General features: G+C 40.3%; 1 protein-coding gene across 10 annotated transcripts in view; it reads right to left on the bottom strand.

Annotated features, from left to right (window-relative positions):
• Positions 1–20,360, bottom strand: part of atp8b3 (ATPase phospholipid transporting 8B3) — a 41,393-nt gene that overhangs the window by 3,211 nt on the left and 17,822 nt on the right. For 3 of the 10 annotated variants that reach the window (XM_082523768.1, XM_082523767.1, XM_082523764.1), the window contains exons 2-29: positions 16,231–16,331; positions 16,069–16,097; positions 15,736–15,822; positions 13,658–13,757; positions 13,052–13,119; positions 12,593–12,684; positions 12,353–12,466; positions 11,897–11,995; positions 11,267–11,328; positions 10,654–10,726; positions 10,339–10,409; positions 9,814–9,905; positions 9,562–9,720; positions 8,644–8,732; positions 8,365–8,558; positions 8,046–8,254; positions 6,959–6,990; positions 6,680–6,836; positions 6,270–6,458; positions 6,012–6,124; positions 5,459–5,626; positions 4,095–4,206; positions 3,891–3,966; positions 3,673–3,796; positions 2,406–2,592; positions 2,069–2,292; positions 1,895–1,978; positions 1,589–1,813 (exon numbers count right to left, since the gene is read on the bottom strand). In XM_082523768.1, coding sequence (XP_082379894.1) covers positions 1,589–1,813; positions 1,895–1,978; positions 2,069–2,292; positions 2,406–2,592; positions 3,673–3,796; positions 3,891–3,966; positions 4,095–4,206; positions 5,459–5,626; positions 6,012–6,124; positions 6,270–6,458; positions 6,680–6,836; positions 6,959–6,990; positions 8,046–8,254; positions 8,365–8,558; positions 8,644–8,732; positions 9,562–9,720; positions 9,814–9,905; positions 10,339–10,409; positions 10,654–10,726; positions 11,267–11,328; positions 11,897–11,995; positions 12,353–12,466; positions 12,593–12,684; positions 13,052–13,076 — 2,970 coding nt within the window. In that variant the 5' untranslated portion in view covers positions 13,077–13,119; positions 13,658–13,757; positions 15,736–15,822; positions 16,069–16,097; positions 16,231–16,331. The other 7 variants (XM_082523766.1, XM_082523769.1, XM_082523770.1 and 4 more) reach the window with 7 other exon arrangements.

Raw genomic sequence — 20,360 nt, 5'->3', positions numbered from 1 at the left:
ATTCTCAGCAGCATATTAAACATATCAGGTCCCCATAAGGAGACTCATGTGCTAACGGCTGTCTAAATGACTCGGGTAAAGTTTGTAGCATGCATGCTTGTTGTTTTTGTCTGCTTCCACTTGTCTTTGCACTAGGATGATGTCGGTGTAAATGTGCAGTCATATTCGTTGTGTTCCCACTAGTGCTGTCAGCGTTAATCTCATTAAAGTGACATTAACGCCATAACGCGGCAAATCTCCGTTAACGAGCTACCGCGGCACTCGACAGTGCAGCCTAGGCGGAGTAGTTGAGCGCAGATCCACTAAGCGCTCAACACAGATAGCATCTTCAGAAGAAAAGTTTTTAAAGTAAATAAAAAAATTCGTATTGTTCGATACATAACCGAAAGCACTGTATCAAACGGTTCAATATCAATACGAGTACTGTTGCACCCCTAGTAAGTAAATCTCCAAAAGTTGATTCTGTTCATCTGAACGTAGCGTTTTCAGTGGGAGAAACGTTTTGTCACTCATCCAAGTGACTTCTTCAGTCTCAGCTGACTGCAGGTTTCCCCAATCTTATAAACAGTACATTTGCATAATTACTGAAACCAGCCCACTGAAGGAACAATGGGCTGGGAGGTCAGTCCCTTCATCATAATTATGCAATGCTCATGAGAATTTGCAGAATTCAGAATAAGAAGCCTGCAGTCAGCTGAGACTGAAGACGTCACTTGGATGAGTGACGAAACGTTTCTTCCACTGAAAATGCTATGTCCAGATGAACAGAATCAACTTTTGGAGATACACAAGACAACACATTAACTACACACTCCAAACACGCTAAACATCACAAATCTCTCACATTTTAAAACTCGCGCTCTCTCTCTCTCTCTTTCCCCCTCTTCCTAAACAACCAAATGTCATGGTGCCATATCATTTTTTGATTGGTCGACATGGTGCATTTTTCCACCAACACAAACGGGCTGTTTTTTGTTTTGTTTTTTTATTTTTTGGTCATAAGCAGAGAGTGCTTTCTAACGCTCTCCTTAGACAGTAAACGTGGCGAAACTATATATGTGTGTATATATGTCTGTGTATATATTGTTTATTATGACTCTGGTTTTACGTGGTATATATCACCTTGTTGCTTTGTCATCTTAAAGTGGTCGTGTGATTGTCTTACCACGACTATTTTATTCTGCCTCAACCAAACAGCAGCATTAATGTGATTGTTTTGCCCCCTTATCTCCAGGTGTTGTGCCAAAAAGTGATCGTCTGCCAGAAAGTGATTGCCTTCAGCGGGAAGGCCTTCACTTTTAATGATCGCTTTCAAATGATTAAATATGTATTCCAACAGTGGCTATAGATGAATAGGTAATTAATTATAAAACATTTTGTAAACATTATGAAGTTTTCATAACATAACATTCACAAAAAACTTAATTAACTATCTACAAAACATTTAACCGTGGTTATTATAAATATAAATCAGTTAAAAATGTTACACTTTCTGTTTCACTGTGACAACTGCATCTATGAAAAAAAGAATAGAATAGCCCTTTATTGGCATTGCCCATGTACACACAAAACCATAAGACATCCTGACCTCAATCATGGCAGTGAACGTAACTGCCATGGAAACCGTGATCGCCATCGTCTGGTAGTCAAAGACCGTGTTGTCGAAAACGCAGAGCGGGATGAAGGCGAAAACGAGCGATGCATACACAGCATGCAGGAGTGACAAGGACAACTTGAGAGGGCTCACGAGCTCATGTCTCTGTCCACACTTGTACAACTCAGGAAAATTTAAGCTTTTTTCTGCGCTGACATCCTAAAAAAGAAAGAGGCGATTTTTATTGTTTAGACATTCACACTTATCTTCTTTTAGTTTAAAATAAATTCTCCAGCTCACCTGTTCAAAAAAGGCCAGGCAAAGAATTGGGTATGCACTGTAGAAAACCGTGTATAAAGCGATGAACCATGATTCATACAGAGACTGTGAGAGAAACGTAATTTTTTGAACCTCACTTCATGCCGTGACTATAAGGCTTTAACTGGCATAATTTAATATCTGTTTTTGTCTAACCTGAGCACTGAAGCCATTGAAGAAACCAAACCATAGATGCACAAGGGCAAAACTGCAGGTCTTAAACAGGAAATAGCGCAAGAAGAGGGAAATGCGGCGGTAGGACCAGCGGCCATGGACGAGAAGCAGCCGCTGCAGAAACCTGAACTGGGCCAATGCAAAGTCTGCATTCTGCACCGCCTGACCTCCCTCCACTCCTGCCAGACCCACACCAACATGAGCCGCTGGTGTTGAGGAAAGAGGAAGGAGGCAAATGTTAAAACATGAACACAAATGGTCAGAGCACACTGATTTATTTTTACTTTTTTATATTGTAGAACTACAAATAAACCCTTACTCTTGATCATATTGACATCATTGGCACCATCACCAATGCTCATGGTCACTGAGCTGGTATGTTTTCTCACCAACGTGACGATTTCGGCCTTCTGTGCAGGTGTTACGCGGCAGCACAGCACAGACTGACAATGTTCTGCCAGGCTCATGAATCTGGCCCCCCACTCTGGCCTCTGGTCAAACTCTGTCTGGGGAAAACAACACAAATGCGTAGATGCGAGGGAGACTTAAATAACAAAGTCATTTATTATGGCTGATGCAAAGTCCAAGATACAAAATCCAAAAGGCAATAGACTCAAAGAGGACGTTAACAGATGCTCAGACAAAGAGTGAGGGGAAGGACTGGACTATTTATACACAAGAGGGTAATCAAGGAAGCAGGAACAGGAGGGTAATGAGACAAAACTGAGCTTAATTTAGACAGAGACAGAGGGGGGAGTAAAACTAAAGGTATGAAACAGGAGAGAAGTCAAAAGTAAAGCAAAACATGATTAAAAACAAGGAAACACAGAAATTTGAACTTTACAGAGGAGATAATGCAGGAAGAAAACAGAGGAACTAAGAAACTCTTTAAATACAAGCAGTAACTAACGCAAACTGAAGGCACAAGTACTAGTGAATAAATGAAGATCAACGCTAAATGATCAACAAAACTAAGAACCGAGAAACTATGAAGGAACCAATCAGAATTCTCAAAAACAACAAATCCAGGCTTAATAATAAACAAGAACTGAAATAAAGAAATAAAGGCCTGATAGTAACAAACAGAAGACTTTCTAGAGTTTAAAAAATTACTTTAACCACCTCACTGTACATAACCCTACAACAAAACCCTCGAAGGGGACTGGCGGCAGCTCCCGGGCCTTGCAGATCCTCATGTACTAAATAGAAGTGAATGAGTTAAAGAATTGAAAAGTTGAGAGAGGGTGAGGCACGAAAACGAGAACGAACAGTTTGTAGAAGTGGGGGAACAAACATAGATGAGAACTGGAAGCAGCATGTTTGGAGTTGTGGTCCCGCTCCTGAAATTCAGATAATTTATCTCCAATTAATGTAAAACTAATGATTTCTTGTTTGATCATTCCACTGGGCGCAAGAAATTAGTCCTAAAAGAAGAAGAAACAGAAGAATCTACTGCTCAACACCTTTTAATATCGCCTCTCCATGTCTCTGCAGAATACAACTTCTCATGAAACCAAATCGTCCGCAAATCATAAGATTTACAAAACTTTACATTGTCTATGTATAGCACAGGTTGGTGTGTTTACCAGCTCAGGTCCGGTGAGGACCACGGAAGTCTTTGCTACAGCCATCTCCTTGTCTACAGCCCACAGCTCTGTCTGTCTGGGCTTAAAGAAACTGACCTGTGGATCTGGGGACTGGAGTATCTGTCTGCAGGGGCAAACAAACAAAGATCAATGGGATGGTGTGAGCGTGTGTATGTGCATGTGGTTGGATGTGTCTGTGTATTTCTAACACTGCTAACCTCAGCTCGTCCCATTCTACTATTCTGCTATCAGGATCCAGTAGTTTGCAAGAATATCCAATATTCACTGCAGTCTCTACAAACACAAGGAAAGAAGTCACAGATGGAATCAGAATAACACAGAAACCACTGTGAAACTTTATTTTTATGACACGTTCAGAATTTATGCCATGCTCCTTGTTGTGTCACAGCTTATCATAATACCTTTTTTGTCTCCAGTCAGTACCCATACTTTAATCCCGGCCTCTTGAAGTAGAGCAATGGTTTCAGGCACTCCATCCTGAAGTCGGTCCTCAATTGCCGTCACCCCCAGCAGCTAAAGCAAGACTTAATTTCAGCATCCATACAGCATATTCACATTTTTAAATATTACATACATATTTCATACCACAAAGTTCTATGACTATGCCCATAAAAATATGAAATCAGCCCTTTAAATTAGACTAAAGACTTCTTCCGGGGAAGAGTGCCTACCTGTGCATTTGTGCGTGCCCTAAAACTCCTGCAATGTGTTGGAACAGACATCCTTCAAATTGATTATCATTTTAGAGAAGCAACCAAAGTCACAGTGAGAAAGACTGTATTGCTGCAGGCAATAATGTTATCAATGTGTTGTGTGCTTGTTGCATGCACTGCAGTTCATGCAGTTTCCACAAAATAGTGATGCAGCAGAGAGCAGACTGAGAATAAACGACGCCATCACAAACTACCAGACTTTCAAACATCCCCAGTGTTTGTTATCTTAATTAACTGTCTACAAATATCTCTCAATGGTATGTTTAAAAATGCAGTTTATTGAACAGTTTCTGATGCATAAAGTGCAAGAACACTGCAGTGTTTTGCCTCAAATCCTCATGCAGTTAACCTCTCAGCTGTAGGGGAAAATACACAAAAAGCTTACGGGTCTGACCTGCGACTTTTGCCCCCTTTACTGATGCAGGCAAATTTTCTGTTTTTAGCTTGTGGTGATAATGCTGAGTGGACTGTGGTCAATCAACAGTTTCTTGCAAACCCAGTGCAGTTTGGTTAGACGTTTAATCACTTACAAACATGCTTCAAATCAGTAATCTATTTGCTGTTACTAAACCAAACAATGGGCAATAAAAATAATAAACAAATATAGATAAAAAGAAACACATTTGCATTTTAATATAGAATATTTTAAATATTATGAAACGTAAAAAGTAAATTAAAATTTTGGACGTCACAGTGGAACTCTGTTTTGATGTGCCGAGCGTGGTAGGACAACTCATGACTGACCTCAAGCTTTGCATGAGATTCATTCACTGAAAATGGTGTATGGTGAAACCAGATCTTTGTGATTGTAGTCTAAAGTTGTATGACTGCATCAGAGTCAAAAATAATGTGAGAAACTTGGTCAAGTTTAACCTTATAAAACAGGTTTTAACGAAGAAAATTTTTTTTTAAATCAGTCTGCGCTCAGCTCCACAAATGCGAAAATAAATTTTGGGGAAAATAAAGGGCTGAAATCTTTAAGCATTAACATTATTAGAACCCTTTAAATGAAGAACTGACAATATATAAAACCACACTGAGCACGAGCCCACCTGCAGGTCCATTTCCATCTCGTCATATAATTTTTCCAGCAGCGCGTCACGGTCGCAGGTGACCATGGTGGCAGACTGAGCCAGAGTTTTGTTCCACTGCTCCCATGATGCTTCAGGAACAGATCGAACCGCAACGCACAGTGTCCGCAGACAGGCCTCGGCAAACAGCTGACAGAAGATAAGTTAGATTGGTTTTTGATAGGCTGACGTTATTTACTGAGTAATCCTTCAGGCAGAACTGGAAGAAAAAAAACAAGCGATAATCAGGGATGCCTCAGCTATCTCATTAGCTAGTAACGACTGGTTGGATCCGTTCTTGAAAACCTACTAATCATTGATTAAGAGCCTTCAGTATAGTGTGTAGATGGTTTGATGATGTGACAAATGATAACTGTAGTGGAAGATAATGTAGTTTTAGTCTGTGTAGACTTGCACACATCGCAGTCACAGAAATTTGAGAGCAAATGCAGAGTACGTGATAACTGTTAACAGGACGGAAAAAACATTACGTTAATTTAGCTTAGCATAGTGATTCAAAACAGGAATGCTTTACCTCTAGAGCTCTTTCAGTCCTTTCCTGATGTGGAGAGTCCTTCTGCAGTCTCTCCAGGATCACTATATCTGCCCCTTTACAGTACAACTTTATTCCACCTTCTGGCTCCCGCACTAAAGGCAAAAACCCCCTCTTAGTATGGACTAAACAAAAGGATGTCTAAGAAATAACAAAAGGCTGTTTGACTTAGAATCAAACCTGTGTGAGCCAAATGAAAAAAGCTATTATATGCGTGTGTTTAACAAGAGCTGCTCTCACCCAATACAGACATGCGTCGCCTCTGACTGGTGAAGTCCAGCAGTGCAAGGAGCTGATACCTGCGAGTGACGCCCAGCTCTGAGACAACAATAAAATCTCTCGCCCTAGAAAGAAAGACCCAGCCCAGCTCTCTGGCAGCACCAACAAGTGCTTCCTCATCTGGGGACGCAGCCTGGTAAACTGGAGTCTCTGTGGGAACGCGGTTAGTGCACAAAGGAGGAAAACATGTTGTCTTCCAGAAAAGGACCACAGTTATTCTGCCATGCACATTCAGATTAGTGATTTACAGGTTTTCTTAGATAATAGCAGAGAAAAAAAACCTTTAATCTTTATTTAACTTTAGTTAAGTTGACAAAATTCACAACTTAGGTAAAAAACATTACGGACTCACGACATGTGCAAAGCCTTACGTTTCTTCCACTCTGTCATGACAGTATGGCATAAAGCCAGCGCTGTAAGGAACTGTCTGCTGAGCGGACACTGGTTCCCTCTAAGTCTGTCCACGAGGGCTGGGGCTGACATAAACAGGCCACCACAGGAGAAAGGATTCCAGCTTAAATCCATGGGCTGCCCAAAGGCGGGGAAAGAGGTAGAATATAAGATGATATCATTTCAAACATATACTGAAGGATCTTTAGGGAATACCTTAGAATAAGGTTAAGTACATATAAAAAAGTGTAATTGTTTACCTCTACATCCTCTGCCCCGACTGAGGCATCACCTGTAAATGTATAAAATAAGACATTTATTTATTAATATATATGTTTTAAAGAAAGAAAAAAGAAAGTGTCATCTGTGGTGAAGGTTGGTATTAATATTCTCCTGTGGTGGTGAATGTTGGGGTTACTGTTGCACTGAGCATGTTAGGAGTCTCCGCTGGCCTTTCTCGAGGGATGAGGTTTATGATGTAAGCATCTTTCTCCAGAGTCGTCTTTGTTCAACTGTAAATCTTTGCTGTCTAATTTGAACTTACCTTTACCTTGTACGAGTTTTTAATGAAGGAAATTGCTGCAAATAATAACTCAGCATGTAACCTCACACATTACTGGGCACAGGCTGTACTGTTGGACCATTAGTTGCTAACAAAGTATTCTTAGGGGAACAAACTGGGTCATTGCTGCTAAAGTTGTGTCACGCTGATGAGAAAAACTGATTTAAAGCTTTCGTGTGTGACTTTGTATCAGCGGCTGAGCAACAAAGACACGCAGTTCTTTCTGTGCTACTTCTGTGCTACTTTAAGCTGACTCCAAAAGTGAGTCGATCCCATGTTTAAATGCCAATTTTATTAATATAGCACATTTCACTACACCTAAACTCATTGTGCTTAACACAGAAGATAACAACATAAAAACCTTTGTGGGTTTACAAAGCCTTGAGGAAGTGCAAACAGCAAAAATAAAATAACAATTGCCACACTTTATGACATTAACCAAAATTGCTAATCTTAACTGACAACTTCTATCTCTCAACCAATCCAGACATGGTGGCTTCATCCAAATAAAAACTGCATAACTGGGCACTTTGCAATTACATTTTAAAACACAGATTCTAAACATCTGTGCAAAATCATCTGATGTATTCTCTGTTAATGAGTTTTGCTTTTGTAAAGCAGAGTATTTGGCTTGTCCAAACATCCACCTGCCCATGTGGCATGACCAGAACATGGTCTGGCCTGCTTTAAGCTGAAAAATTAAAATATCACATTAAATATAGTGTTTTGTTTAGTCACGACACACTTTCAGGTCAGTAATCTGTAAAAGAAGGAGCTCTTGTTACCATAGATTTCCCCAGCTATGCAGCATTGTCTGACGAGCAGGCGATTCTGGGTTAGTGTTCCAGTTTTGTCACTCAGCAGGTATCCCACTTGGCCGAGCTCCTCGTTCAGTGAGGTATTCCTAGCCTGAGCCGGTTTGTCTGCCTGCTGCCAATACATCTCCAAATCCCAGCCAATAAACAGGCTGTGGACCGTGTGGACCAGCTCAAACCTGCAGGCACACACACATGCATGCATAATAACCCAACACACGCACGCAGATGTGCATACCCACTTTTCTCCCCACCCACAAATGATTGCAGTATTGTAGATGGAACTAACGAGATGTAGAGGGCTATAGGCATGGCTGGGCTGAGAAGGATGATGTAGCTCCAGTAGATGAGGAATCCGGTGTAGACAGCATTGCTGTTAAACACCAGAGCAGACAGAACGCTATTCTGTCTCATGAGCTGAGCAGAAAACACGCCACTGCCAATGGCAAGGAACAGAGCTGCCAGCAGCACACACAGGACTATCTAGACAGAGCACAGACACACAGGGTATATAAAAACTGCAGAAAATGTCTCGTGGTTGTTATTCTCATGCCCTCCATGCACTCACCCCCATCACCACTTTGTTAAAAACTTTTTCCATCTGAGTCCTCTTCAGTTTCACTTTCCCGCTGTTCCTCAGGATCTTCGTGTCTGCGCCTGCCGTTAAAAACACCACTATTAGATGCTATTGCTGACCGGGCTGATTGAGTAGACGGTCAAGCAGCCAGAGGGTGAGAGTTCAAGCCCGCATGTCAACAAGCTTCTGCTGATGTGCCCTTGAGCGAGACGCTGAATTCCTAGCAGATCCGGGGGTTTCTGACCCCGGTGCAGGGAGGTCAGGGGAAGAGAGAGTTTTTCTTTGCAGGGATCAATAAAGTATCACATTATGTTTTCCGACGATGCTGTCTCAATCTCGCAGACTGTGGAAAGTCGCTGAACTTTGTGTGCAGAAATGACAAAACCATTCTAGGGCAGAAAACTGATTTGAACTCAGCCCTACAACAGCAACAACATGCAAGCTTTGATGGAAGCAGGTTATGTCGAGTGCGAGTTTGCTTAGAGTTATTGTCAGGCTTAACTGGGGTTACACCAGTGGGCAGCTTCAGATTAATAGTATGAAACTCATCTCTGGATAAATTTGATGTACTGATCTGCTTAACCAGAACGGGAAGGGTCAAAGCTATGGAATCCGTGACACTTCTGCCTCGTCCAATAATGTCAAATCAATGATGACTCAAAAGACAGGAAGAGCCTATAATCTGCCAGACGCCCACAGCTATAAGAGTGAGGTAATCAGGACCATTATTAGCAGCAGATTGTATTCCTCATAATAACATTTGTCATTGAAGTGAGTGGAGGCAAGAGTGCAAGGTGAACATAGCAGATCTGGGAACATTGTGTAAAAGTGATATCGCTGTGCACTAAAGTAACAGTTTTCTGAACACAGATGACATAGTTCCACTCCTCTTTCCCATCTAAAGAGTACCGGTGTAGATAGCCAAGCCGTACGCAAAGGTTGTGTTGCGTAGGACTGTTCCCCTCAGCAGGATGTGCTCGCTGTCCAACAAGAGACCCTCTCCCCGCCACTGCAGCTGACCTCTGAAGGTGTACAAGCGGTTGTTGGGTTCCTCACAGCGTACAACACCTGGGGGGAAAAAAAATCACATTAGATCTCACTCTTACTATTTGGTTTTTATAAATGCACATCTGTATTTTTAATAAAAATAGGTTTATTCACCATCAAAGGAACTGAGGGCCTCCTCTGAGGGATTAGAGGTCAGATCTTCATGTGTAGCGCTGAGCGCCTGTCGGTACTTGAGGTTGGTTTCTCTAAATGAAGAAAAAAACGGAAGTGTTCATTACAAAGTCAAACAAAAGAGCATCAATACACTGAAAATACTGAAAACACAAATTAATGTTTTGGTTATATGGATGAGGGCAGTCGTACGGTCTTAATTCTGTAGTTTATGAGTTCAATAAAAGACGATTTGTATGCACTGACACATACAGTCACACCTCTGCCTCCTCTATTAATAAAGATGTTACATTTATGTCATGTTTTCAAATTTTCTCCTTCACAAACATTTTTTGACGCCCATATTTGAAGCATTTTTATTGTCCTGTTCAAAGACTTAGAAAATGTATCATTACTGTTACTGTCTACTTTAAGCATCATAAACGTTTCTGCATTTACATCAGTGTGTGCGGTGCCAATACATTTTAAGAGAATTATTCAGGGACCGGACTGATTGTGTCTCTTTACCCATCTATATCAGCCGTCTCCACGTAACACAGACTGTGAGGCTCTGAGCTACATAAAAGAAGAAGATCGGCCTGGGTGGGAAAACAGAAAACGTTAAAACAAAGCAGAGAGGGTGATGAGGGCGAAGGTGTGGAAACACAAACTGACACAAAGCACGCACTAAATCCAGTTGGATCCAGCTATCCTAAGAATATACTGGTTTTTTTTTTTACCGTGTACTGTATTTTCTAACAATATTATTGTTATTATATTCTCGAAACAAGGACAAATAAAAATTGCTGCACATTTCTACGTTTTATGAATCAAGAAGCTCACTGGGAAGACTTGGTCTTTGTGGATCCGCAGCACATCCCCCACACACACGTCTTTCCACTTCTTCATTTGAAAACTGAGACAGAGAACAGACGAGAACTGAACGATTGAGAAGAAAAAACCCTTTTGAATGGTTTTCTAGACAAACTCAAGCAAAATGTTTTAAAAAGCAACACATAAAAACATAATTAGTAACCAACATTCAAATTAAAGTTTTGTTCAGGGCAGGAATTTACAGATTCATACTGTTTAATTACAAAAACAATGAATCATCTTTACACTGGTTGTGTTTTTTTGTGCATTTAGTTTGTTAGTTCTTTGCAGGACAGCGATGATTACATGAAATAGTACAATTCTTCTGTAATATGTGTAATATTTGCAACATAATATTCTCAGAAACAGTAGAAGGTAAAAAACATGTGTCATTAAGAGGCTGGTCATAGTTCTTATCTTTCAATAAGTGGGGAAACTGCTCAGTGCATTTGCCCTGCTCTAATGCGAAAACGGGACTATCCAGGGATTCACTCATTCACACTTCATTAGAGGTTCATTAGAGGTCTGTTTCAAAGTGGAGATGTGTTGGCTCCTGAGAGAATAACCCCGCCTTTGTCCTCACCTTTGGGAAATGAGAATGTCACAGGGTCTGGAGTTAATCTCAGAGTCACTGCGTCTTCTTGCCTGTATCGGATGTAGGGAGAGAAGGACGGAGACAGATGGAAGGAGAGTAAAAGAGAATGAGCAATTGCTGGGAAGCATGACAAGGGTGGAGGGTAAGAGTGATGGACAAGGAGCAAGCGAGAGGGAGTGAGGGTGGCCATGAAAGGTTGAGAAGAAAAGAGGAGAAAGGAGAAATGCCATTACGGGGCTCTACAGTGACACCAGCTGGGAGATTTACACCCTCCACTAAATGATTAGTCAATAGAGAGGGGTCAAGCAAGCATTTCACCCAGAGCTGTTAACGACCGTAACTCAGCGATGCACTTAACCAGGGAATTCTCCATGCAAAACATCACACCTGCATTTAAAAGGAAAGGCTTTAATGATGGGAGAGATAAATTAATGCTACTGGGATGACTGGTTCCGTCAATGAGGAGAGGACAAGGAGTCAATGAGGACAGTGAAGGAGAGAAACAAGTAAGTGGCATGGGCATAAAAGCATGCGTGAGCCCGGTCACATACTTATATTCAAACTCCTTTATCTGTGTGAGCGGAAACATGCAGCTCAGAGAGGGACGGGAAGCCTCACCATGTCGTTGCTGAGGTCTTTCAGCCCTCTCAGTGAGAGAATGGAGATCAGCGGGATGATGGTGATGTACCATGGTACTGATGAGATGGCAGGGACACACTTGAAACCACATGCAAACACAAGCACGCGTCAGCCACATCATCCAGATAAAGTTCCTCCACCATTAATATAAACTATGCAAAATGCTTGCAAATGTCTGCTGAGTTAAGTTCATTTTGACAAGCTACATTAACCAAATACGAGCTGGTTTGTGATCACGCTCACTAGTAAAAAAAAAAGAAAAAGTGAAATATAGAAAATTAGCAGCATGCTATATCAGGTGTAAAATGTAAAAATGTCAGCATATTAAATTATGCATTTGTTAAAGCTGAGCTGACAGAAGCACACAAAGCAGGATTTTTGGATTCATAGCATGTAAAAACAAAGCGAGACGCCACAGCAGAGCCTTCATCTGACCTGCAACACCAAGATGAGGAGATAATAGACATTGGCTGCTCGCTGGAACTGTTCAAATAGCGTCAGGGGCAGGAACGTCAAGGGGGTGTACTTGTAGCTGCGCACCACATTGTCCTGGCAACCGATGCGGAGAGCCATGGAGAGGGGCAGGTAGAAGACACACATGCAAACATCAGCGCATCAGCCTGACTCTGAATGTATCAGCAGGTGTAAGGTTTTCGTGTGGGATGGCTGACTCACAGCGGATCTCCCCCAACGGAAGCACAGAAAGGATTTCTTCTGTTTTGGTTTGTGGTAGTGGCGGCTGTTTGCTCTCACCTCCCATGTGAAGCCTGTCAGAAAAACTCTGTGATCTTAGACAACATTTACATAAAGTGATTTTTATGAGTCATTTTTAACAGTGATTACAGATGCAAAGAATTTCCTGCACTGTGCGTTTTCATGCAGGTGGATGCTGTATAGTACCTCTGTCAGTCCTCTCCTCATATCCCCCACTTAGAGTCTTAAGAAAGTTAAAAAAAATACTCAAACAACATCTGCTAAAGAAACTTTATCTACTATAAGAAAAAAAAATCAGCGTGGATGTGAAGGTTGCAAATCAAAACTGACATCCAACTGCATTTCTTTCTGGACGGATCTTATGAACACAGATATGAATACGGTGTCTGAAATAAAGTACAAAGATCAAAAGAGACGTACCAGATTCAGCACTTTCATTGACCATGATGTTGATGAAGACTTGGACGCTTGCAGACTCCTGTTTGCTGCTACACAAAGTAGAAATATGTTTTATCAGCAGACATGCAAACTCATCGCAGTTCAGTGACCACACAGGCAGCAATTTGATCTGAATAGGGCTGAGCTCATCAAAATAACCTATTGGAAAAGTAGATTTCACCTTCTTTCACCTTCTTTCACCATGTTTTAGTGGAAAAAACACAAAAACAGAAACATATTTACACTTGAAAAAACACCCAGTTAGAGAGGAGATGATAAATGGTACGGAATGGCCACAGCAGGAATTATGATTTATTTCATTTAATCATTTGAATATTATTGCGTATCCAATGGATACAGGAGATGTGCTGTGGAACATTCAATCCCTTCGGTAGTACATTCTTGGTTTATCAGTCGTGTACTTACACTTTGTTACTGCTGATGTGCTGATTTAAAAAGACTACCCAGTTCTCTGTAAAGCGTACTCATACTTGATTAACTACACCGTGGCATAAACAACAGGTTACTGAGGCAACCTGAGGGCAACAGCAGGCTGACACATGTATGATAAAATACTGAGACGAGTACCTGATCTTCCTGCTGAATCTGGAAGCTAACGAGCAGTCCTGGTGAAAGAGGCGCGAGGATGTTCGGATCCAACCAGCTGCATTAAATCTGCAAAGTTTTACTAAAACAAAGAAAAAACAGACTCATCAACAGAAGATTTGTATGCTAAATTTTACCTGTTTCTAAGTAACAACCATCTGGGCCATTTAAAAAATTGGAAAGCCATAAAGTTTAACTCGTTTAACTGCTCCTCACTCACAGAGTTACAGGTAACATGTCTACAAATTAAGGAGTACTTTACTGTACGTTCCATTTAGAGTATTGCTCTAATATCTTTCACAGTACTTCTACTGTAATCTCATTTATAGTATTTTTACTCTGTTTTTACTGCACTTTTATTGTATTTTCCACTGACACTGATTATAGTATTTTAACTGTGAACTCATCTATAGCATTATTACTGCAGTTTATTTTATGGTACTTTTTTCTGTATTTGTGCTAAAAAACGCTTGTGTTGTGTATTCATTTACAGTACTATATTTTCATTTACATCATTGTTGATTATTGTGAAATATTCTAAAACTCTCATTTTTAACCTGTAAAAAACATTTGAATTGCAGTCCAGCGCTTTAAACTCAAAATTTAACCCTAAAAGTGAGGTTCTCATATAGATTTGGACGTAAAATATGCTTTTAATTGTAAAATATCACTTTGAAATTATGAACAGTACTTGCTTATTTAAAAGGAACACCGACTATTTCCACTTGTGGGCCTCAGTAGTGTCTCATATTAAAGCATATCATTAAAAATCTATTAAAGCACTTTTATTGCTTATAAAAAATACTCAATTTAATAAACAGGAACCCTTTTTCAATAAACACTGTTATGCAGGGGGGAAAAAAACACATAACAAAAAACATTAATAACTAAATTTAGTAGAATTTGCCATCTCATGACCATGATTCTTTAGCAATATTGACTTAATTTGGAGAAGATAAGAAACAACTTGTCTTTTTCATCTTTTGTGAACTCTGAAATCCTGGAAACAAACTATGAGCAGATAATTTTGTCTTTTTTTTGGACATTTGGTGGCCGCTAACCAGCTCATGTGTTCCTTACCAGCTTGCTAGGTCGTTTATGTAGCAAGATTCAGCCATCACCTGTTATTCAGGTGTTTGCGTCTCTCATCCTGCTAGAAGACAGACTCATCTTGGGCTGGATTTCATGATTATAATCTTTGTTATTCTCTGGAGGGTCACTCTAACAGAACTAACAGCAGGAACTGGTTCATTTGCCACTATCTCAGGCCGGAAAGCACAACAAGAGCAACCAATAACAGTTGGAGTTCATCCACAGGACGGAAGACTCACTGGAAATGTTATTTGTCACAACACTGCCAATCCCACAAATAGAATCGAAATCTGTGAGAAAAAAGCATAATATATGCACAACACCTGACACCATTCCACTACACTGTGTGAAAACATGTTTAATGAACCACCTTGTTACAAAACAGATGATAAACATTGTGGGATGTCTCAAGAAAAATAAGGCAAATTTTAACTCTACACCTCAGTTTTTAAGAGTAAGTCTACCTGCCCTTATTACACATAAATGACATGTTATAGAACCCAGTGAATCTCCTAAGGCAAAACATTCACACTGAGTATTTTACCACATTATTCAAGCAACTTGTCAAGATCTATGAATACTTCAGCCTTTGCTTACTTTTCCATTCTTGCGCAATGGTGCTGGAATGGCCACAGTAGGAATAGCGGTTTATTTTATGTAAAATCATTTGAATTATTAATTAAATCTCTGCAATTTCTACTGTTTACAAAGATACCAATGGGCTGGATTGGATATGGGAGATGTGCTGGACGTTCACACCCTTCGGTAGTACGTTCTTGGTTTATCAGTTGTGTACTTACACTGTGTTATGTTACTTATAAATCCCTGCTGCTGATTTAAAAAGACAGTTCTCTGTAAAACGTACTCATACTTGATTAACTACCCTCTGACATAAGCAAAAGGTTACTGAGGCAACCTGAGGGCAACAGCAGGCTGACACATGTATGATAAAATACTGAGACGAGTACCTGATCTTCCTGCTGAATCTGGAAGCTAACGAGCAGTCCTGGTGAAAGAGGCGCGAGGATGTTCGGATCCAACCAGCTGCATTAAATCTGCAAAGTTTTACTAAAACAAAGAAAAAACAGACTCATCAACAGAAGATTTGTATGCTAAATTTTACCTGTTGCTAAGAAACAACCGTCTGAGCCTTTTAAAAAATAAGAATAACAGAAAGCCTGGGAGAATATTAAACTCTTTTCACTAATCATTAATCCTGTTTGTACTGCTGTGAACAGTAACTCTGTCATTCTTAAGTAATAACATATAAACATACAGTTTTCTTTAAGTCACAAATTTACCTCCATTGTCTGCTGCACAGTCCACGAGCCTGTGTAAAAAACATTACAAACATCTGTTTAGCTTAGTCATTAATACTGACTCCACAGACCACAACCAGACATTAACACGAGTGTTTTCACAACCATTCTTCAGCTGCTTTACATAGCTCAAATCTGCGCTACCTGTCTCCCTCCTTTATCCCTGCCTGTGCAACATGACTCCACCTTTCTCGTTCTCCCATGTGAAGACTCCAGTAACAGACTGTACTCCCCGAGCACTGTACCTGAGGAAAAAGAAGGTAACGTAGGAGGGGCATCAAACCCTCACATGCATAACAGATCACTGTTTAAATCTCAAATGTGAATAAAGCACAATTAGTGATTTTAAAAGAATCTAAGCCAAATAACTTGAATGAGCCAGAACGTCCTCATGAGGATATGACAGCACGGCCATTGTGTCAGCAGTGGGAGTATCAGTTTACAGGAATGTGAACGCTGTGAAACTTTCAGATAAGGCAGGCACAGCCGACCCACAGTCTTTCTTTCTATCTGCAAAATACTTTTAAATGTGCACACAAATTAAACAGGTGTCAGTCTCCGAGTGCTGAGTTTAAACAGCGGCTGAATTAACGATTTTTTGGTGAATCCTGGCCTTGAGTATTTGCTCAATGCTCTATAAGCAGATTTTCTTTTTCTTTTTTTTTAAAAGCTTTATTGCCTTTGCTGATATTTGCATATGTATGTATTTGGATCTTAAGCAATCCAGCTCAAGTATGAGCTCATCCATTTTTCTTTGATAGTTTAGAAAACCTAATGTATGTAAGTAAAGGAACGTTTTAAATTATTTGATATACACCAGTCTTCTCCTGTCTCCTCCTCTTATTTAGGGGCTTTCTAACAAGTGTTTTGAACTTCCTCATGAATCTAATGCCACCTGGTGGAGGTGAGCACCCACTGCAGATCAAGCATCAATTGAAGGTCAAAAAGGGTGAATTTATAAACAGTGGCAACCCCGAACAAAAGTCAGTTTGCTGAATTGATGCTCACTCAATGTCAGTTAAATGCACTTTTTGTGGTTTCATATCTCTTTGTCTCCATTGCTCTTTCCTAAGTGAGGTCCCCCCCACAAACGCCACACATCTACACCTGAAGGTGTGTGTGTATCTTATTTCTTATATGTGTCTCTATGTGAGTGCGTGTGCATATCTAGGGCAATCTTTCCTATCTATTTTTACAGCTGGGCTGCAACGCAGAGTGGTTAAGGTGATGTGCCAGTGGTGTGGAATGGGTGCTTCAAGGCCTCCACAAACAAATGACAATCGATAGGCCAGACTGTTCCCACCAACAGTTTAACCGTTGGCCAACACGGCTGCAAACCTCAGAGCCATTAACGAAAAGTGGATTTGTCTCTTCGAGCCTGCGGGTTTGGTCAAGGTTCAAGGCAATATGTCAAAATACGCAAATATTAGAAATTACAGCGTTTCAAAGTCATGCAACACAAAAGCTTATGTTACAAAAATCATCAAAGTAAATAATGAAACGTGGACATTTTAAGCAGAAACGTGCTCTCCTAAACTTCACATTGGTAAAAACACTGCCAGTTACGCAAAGATGAGGCCTTGATACCAGACTGGAGGTCACTTAGTGGTCACTGATAGAGCTGGACTGCTAAAAATAAAAAATAAACAAAAAGCACATTATGGGGTATTGCTCATGTATGTATGCATGCTAGCTGCCAACAAGAACCAGCCTCTGTAAACATTAGTGATCCCTTTATTTGTTTTAACACCTTTTAAATACCCAGAAGTGACCAATAGATAAAGACATCACTTAATATTAAAAAAAAAAAACCCTATTTAGATTGCATCTTGTTAGATTCACAGTCTTACTGCGGTAGTTAGTGAGAAAAACAGATGACAAGTTTAACTTCCTCATATCTTGCTCAATACAAAATGGAAACATGCAAACTGCTAAACCCGAAGGGGGCTAAACACTGCAATAACGACCGCAGCAATCAACACACAACTCGTTTCAGGAGATTATAATGGTTGATGTGCTGAGCTCTAAAAATGGCAGATTATGACTGAAATACTTTTAAATAAGTTAGTTACTTTGCTGCTACTTGACAAAGCAAGGGTGCAAAGTGATAGGTTGTTTTAGGCTGACTTTTATTTTAAACACATCACAGTTACAACTTTATACAAATCTTACACTGACAGTTAAAACCACAGGTGGCAAAACAGACACATTCATTATCACTGCGCTATTTATCAAATAGTCGGGGGGGGGGGAAAACGCCCAGAGCTTTTATTACATGCCTAATGAGCTTATGTGTGTTCTCATCTTCTACTGTATCTCACAGGATCTCAGCAGTGCATGATCCTCAGGCCACTCATGTATCAACAGCACAGTAAGTGTGAGAAAGCCCCATGTTGTGGGAAGCTACACAATGCCCTTATTTCTCAGGGGCCTACATTACTACTGTAAAGTTGTCATGTGACGCTGTACAAAAGTCACACTGCAGTCGAGTATGAGGAGGCGATATCCTCTTCATACTCGCTGAGGCTCAACTTCCTGTAAAAAGTGGTTAACAGCTGAGCTGTGAATTAAGGAGTAGGAATCAGGCCAGCAAACATCAACCTCAACAATCACACAAATTACCTCCTTGGAGGGGTTTGCAGAAGACATGGGGTCTGATATGACATACAAACTCACCTTAAATAGGTCAGGTTAGAACCAGAGCAAAGCAAAGGGGACAGGAGCTTGTTAAAAGCAAAACATCTGTGTGTGTCTGCGTGTGTGTGAGTGTGTGAGGGGAATGGGGGTGTGCGGGGAGTAGGGCTGACATAACAACAACAACAACATCAAAGTTTACAGGAACAAACTGATTAAACTAACCGCCCCAGTGATGACTCACCTGGTGGTATCACAGTGAAGTGAACTGTGTGGGTGCACTGAAACACGTTAGTAATGGTAAAACTGTGGTTTGGAGGGTGCTGCTTAAAGTAGGGGTACCTGGGCGAGAGCTGATTTGAAAAACAACCAAATAATATAACAAGTTTGTACTGTGACTCCCTCAAAGTAAAAACACTGTAAAAAAAATCTTTCCATTCTCTCTCGCAGTACTTTTGAGACAAAGGCCCATGTGTCCAACGATTTACTCAATTCATCATTATGACAAAGTTATTACAGTAGTATTGTCTAAACGAATCAGTAGTGGTAAACAGTTCCACTAGCCATATGTTTTTTCTACATCTTATCTATCTGGGCACTAGCTCTGAGTGACGTTTGAGTGACTTTGATGATAAAGATGACCATTTATTGAAATTTCCACCATTTATGCTCATTTCCACACATCATCGCTTGTGTGCCCTGGAATCCTCGAGTGTTTCAGCATTAATCACAAGTCACCCTCGATTAGCTTAGCCCCTGCCATGGAATAACAGATACAACTCGTTTTTTCTTAGGACTGCACATAAAGGGATCTCCTTGACCTCTGCATTGGCTAAAGTCTGCTGCCTGCATATTCAGACAGCCGTCCTGACAGACACTAACGAAGGAATATGAGTTGTGCCTGAGTTAAAGTGGAATTATTATACTCATATCAATCTCCATATTATTATTCCTGTACAATAACAACAACAACAACAACAACAACAACAACAAGAGAAAAACCCCACTTAGCTTACTTTAACCTAGCTGATAAACACCCTCACAAGCAGATGAAAAAACCCAGCATTACATCACAGGTCACTTTCCTTTTTTCTAGCTTCTGCCTGTCTATTGCAAACCACCAATAAACACATCGATATATAAGCGAGACCATTTATGCTCATTTCCAACACCAAATTTTACTCGCTGGCCACACAAAACTAGCCTTCCACGAGTTACAGTTAAAAACACTCCTCATGTCATCCTGGACACATGTATTTGATATCTTATCACACGTTATCACACGCATATCACACATGTCCAAAAGCACCCGAGAGACTCAGAGTGGTGATCTGAAAAGTAATGATGTCAGTTTCACTGGAAGACGCTTTGAGTTCAAACTAAGAGACACAATGCTGAAACAATACTTTTAAACAAGCGTGACTTCAATAGATATTTATTTATATACACTGTACAAATTTCTATAATTAATTCAATATCAGAAGCAGTATGCTTTAAGTAATTACAAATATTAAAAATAGCTTGACTAAATTCTCCTTATCTTTCATGCTAATTTACCCATGAGGTAACTGAGCTCCTAATATTAATGCACAAAAAACACACACACACATACACACTGGTGAAGACTACAGTCTACAACA

This window comes from Aulonocara stuartgranti (assembly GCF_965226115.1).
Source record: "Aulonocara stuartgranti genome assembly, chromosome: 23".
NCBI lineage: Eukaryota > Metazoa > Chordata > Actinopteri > Cichliformes > Cichlidae > Aulonocara > Aulonocara stuartgranti.
This window is presented reverse-complemented; position numbering and strand designations above follow the sequence as displayed.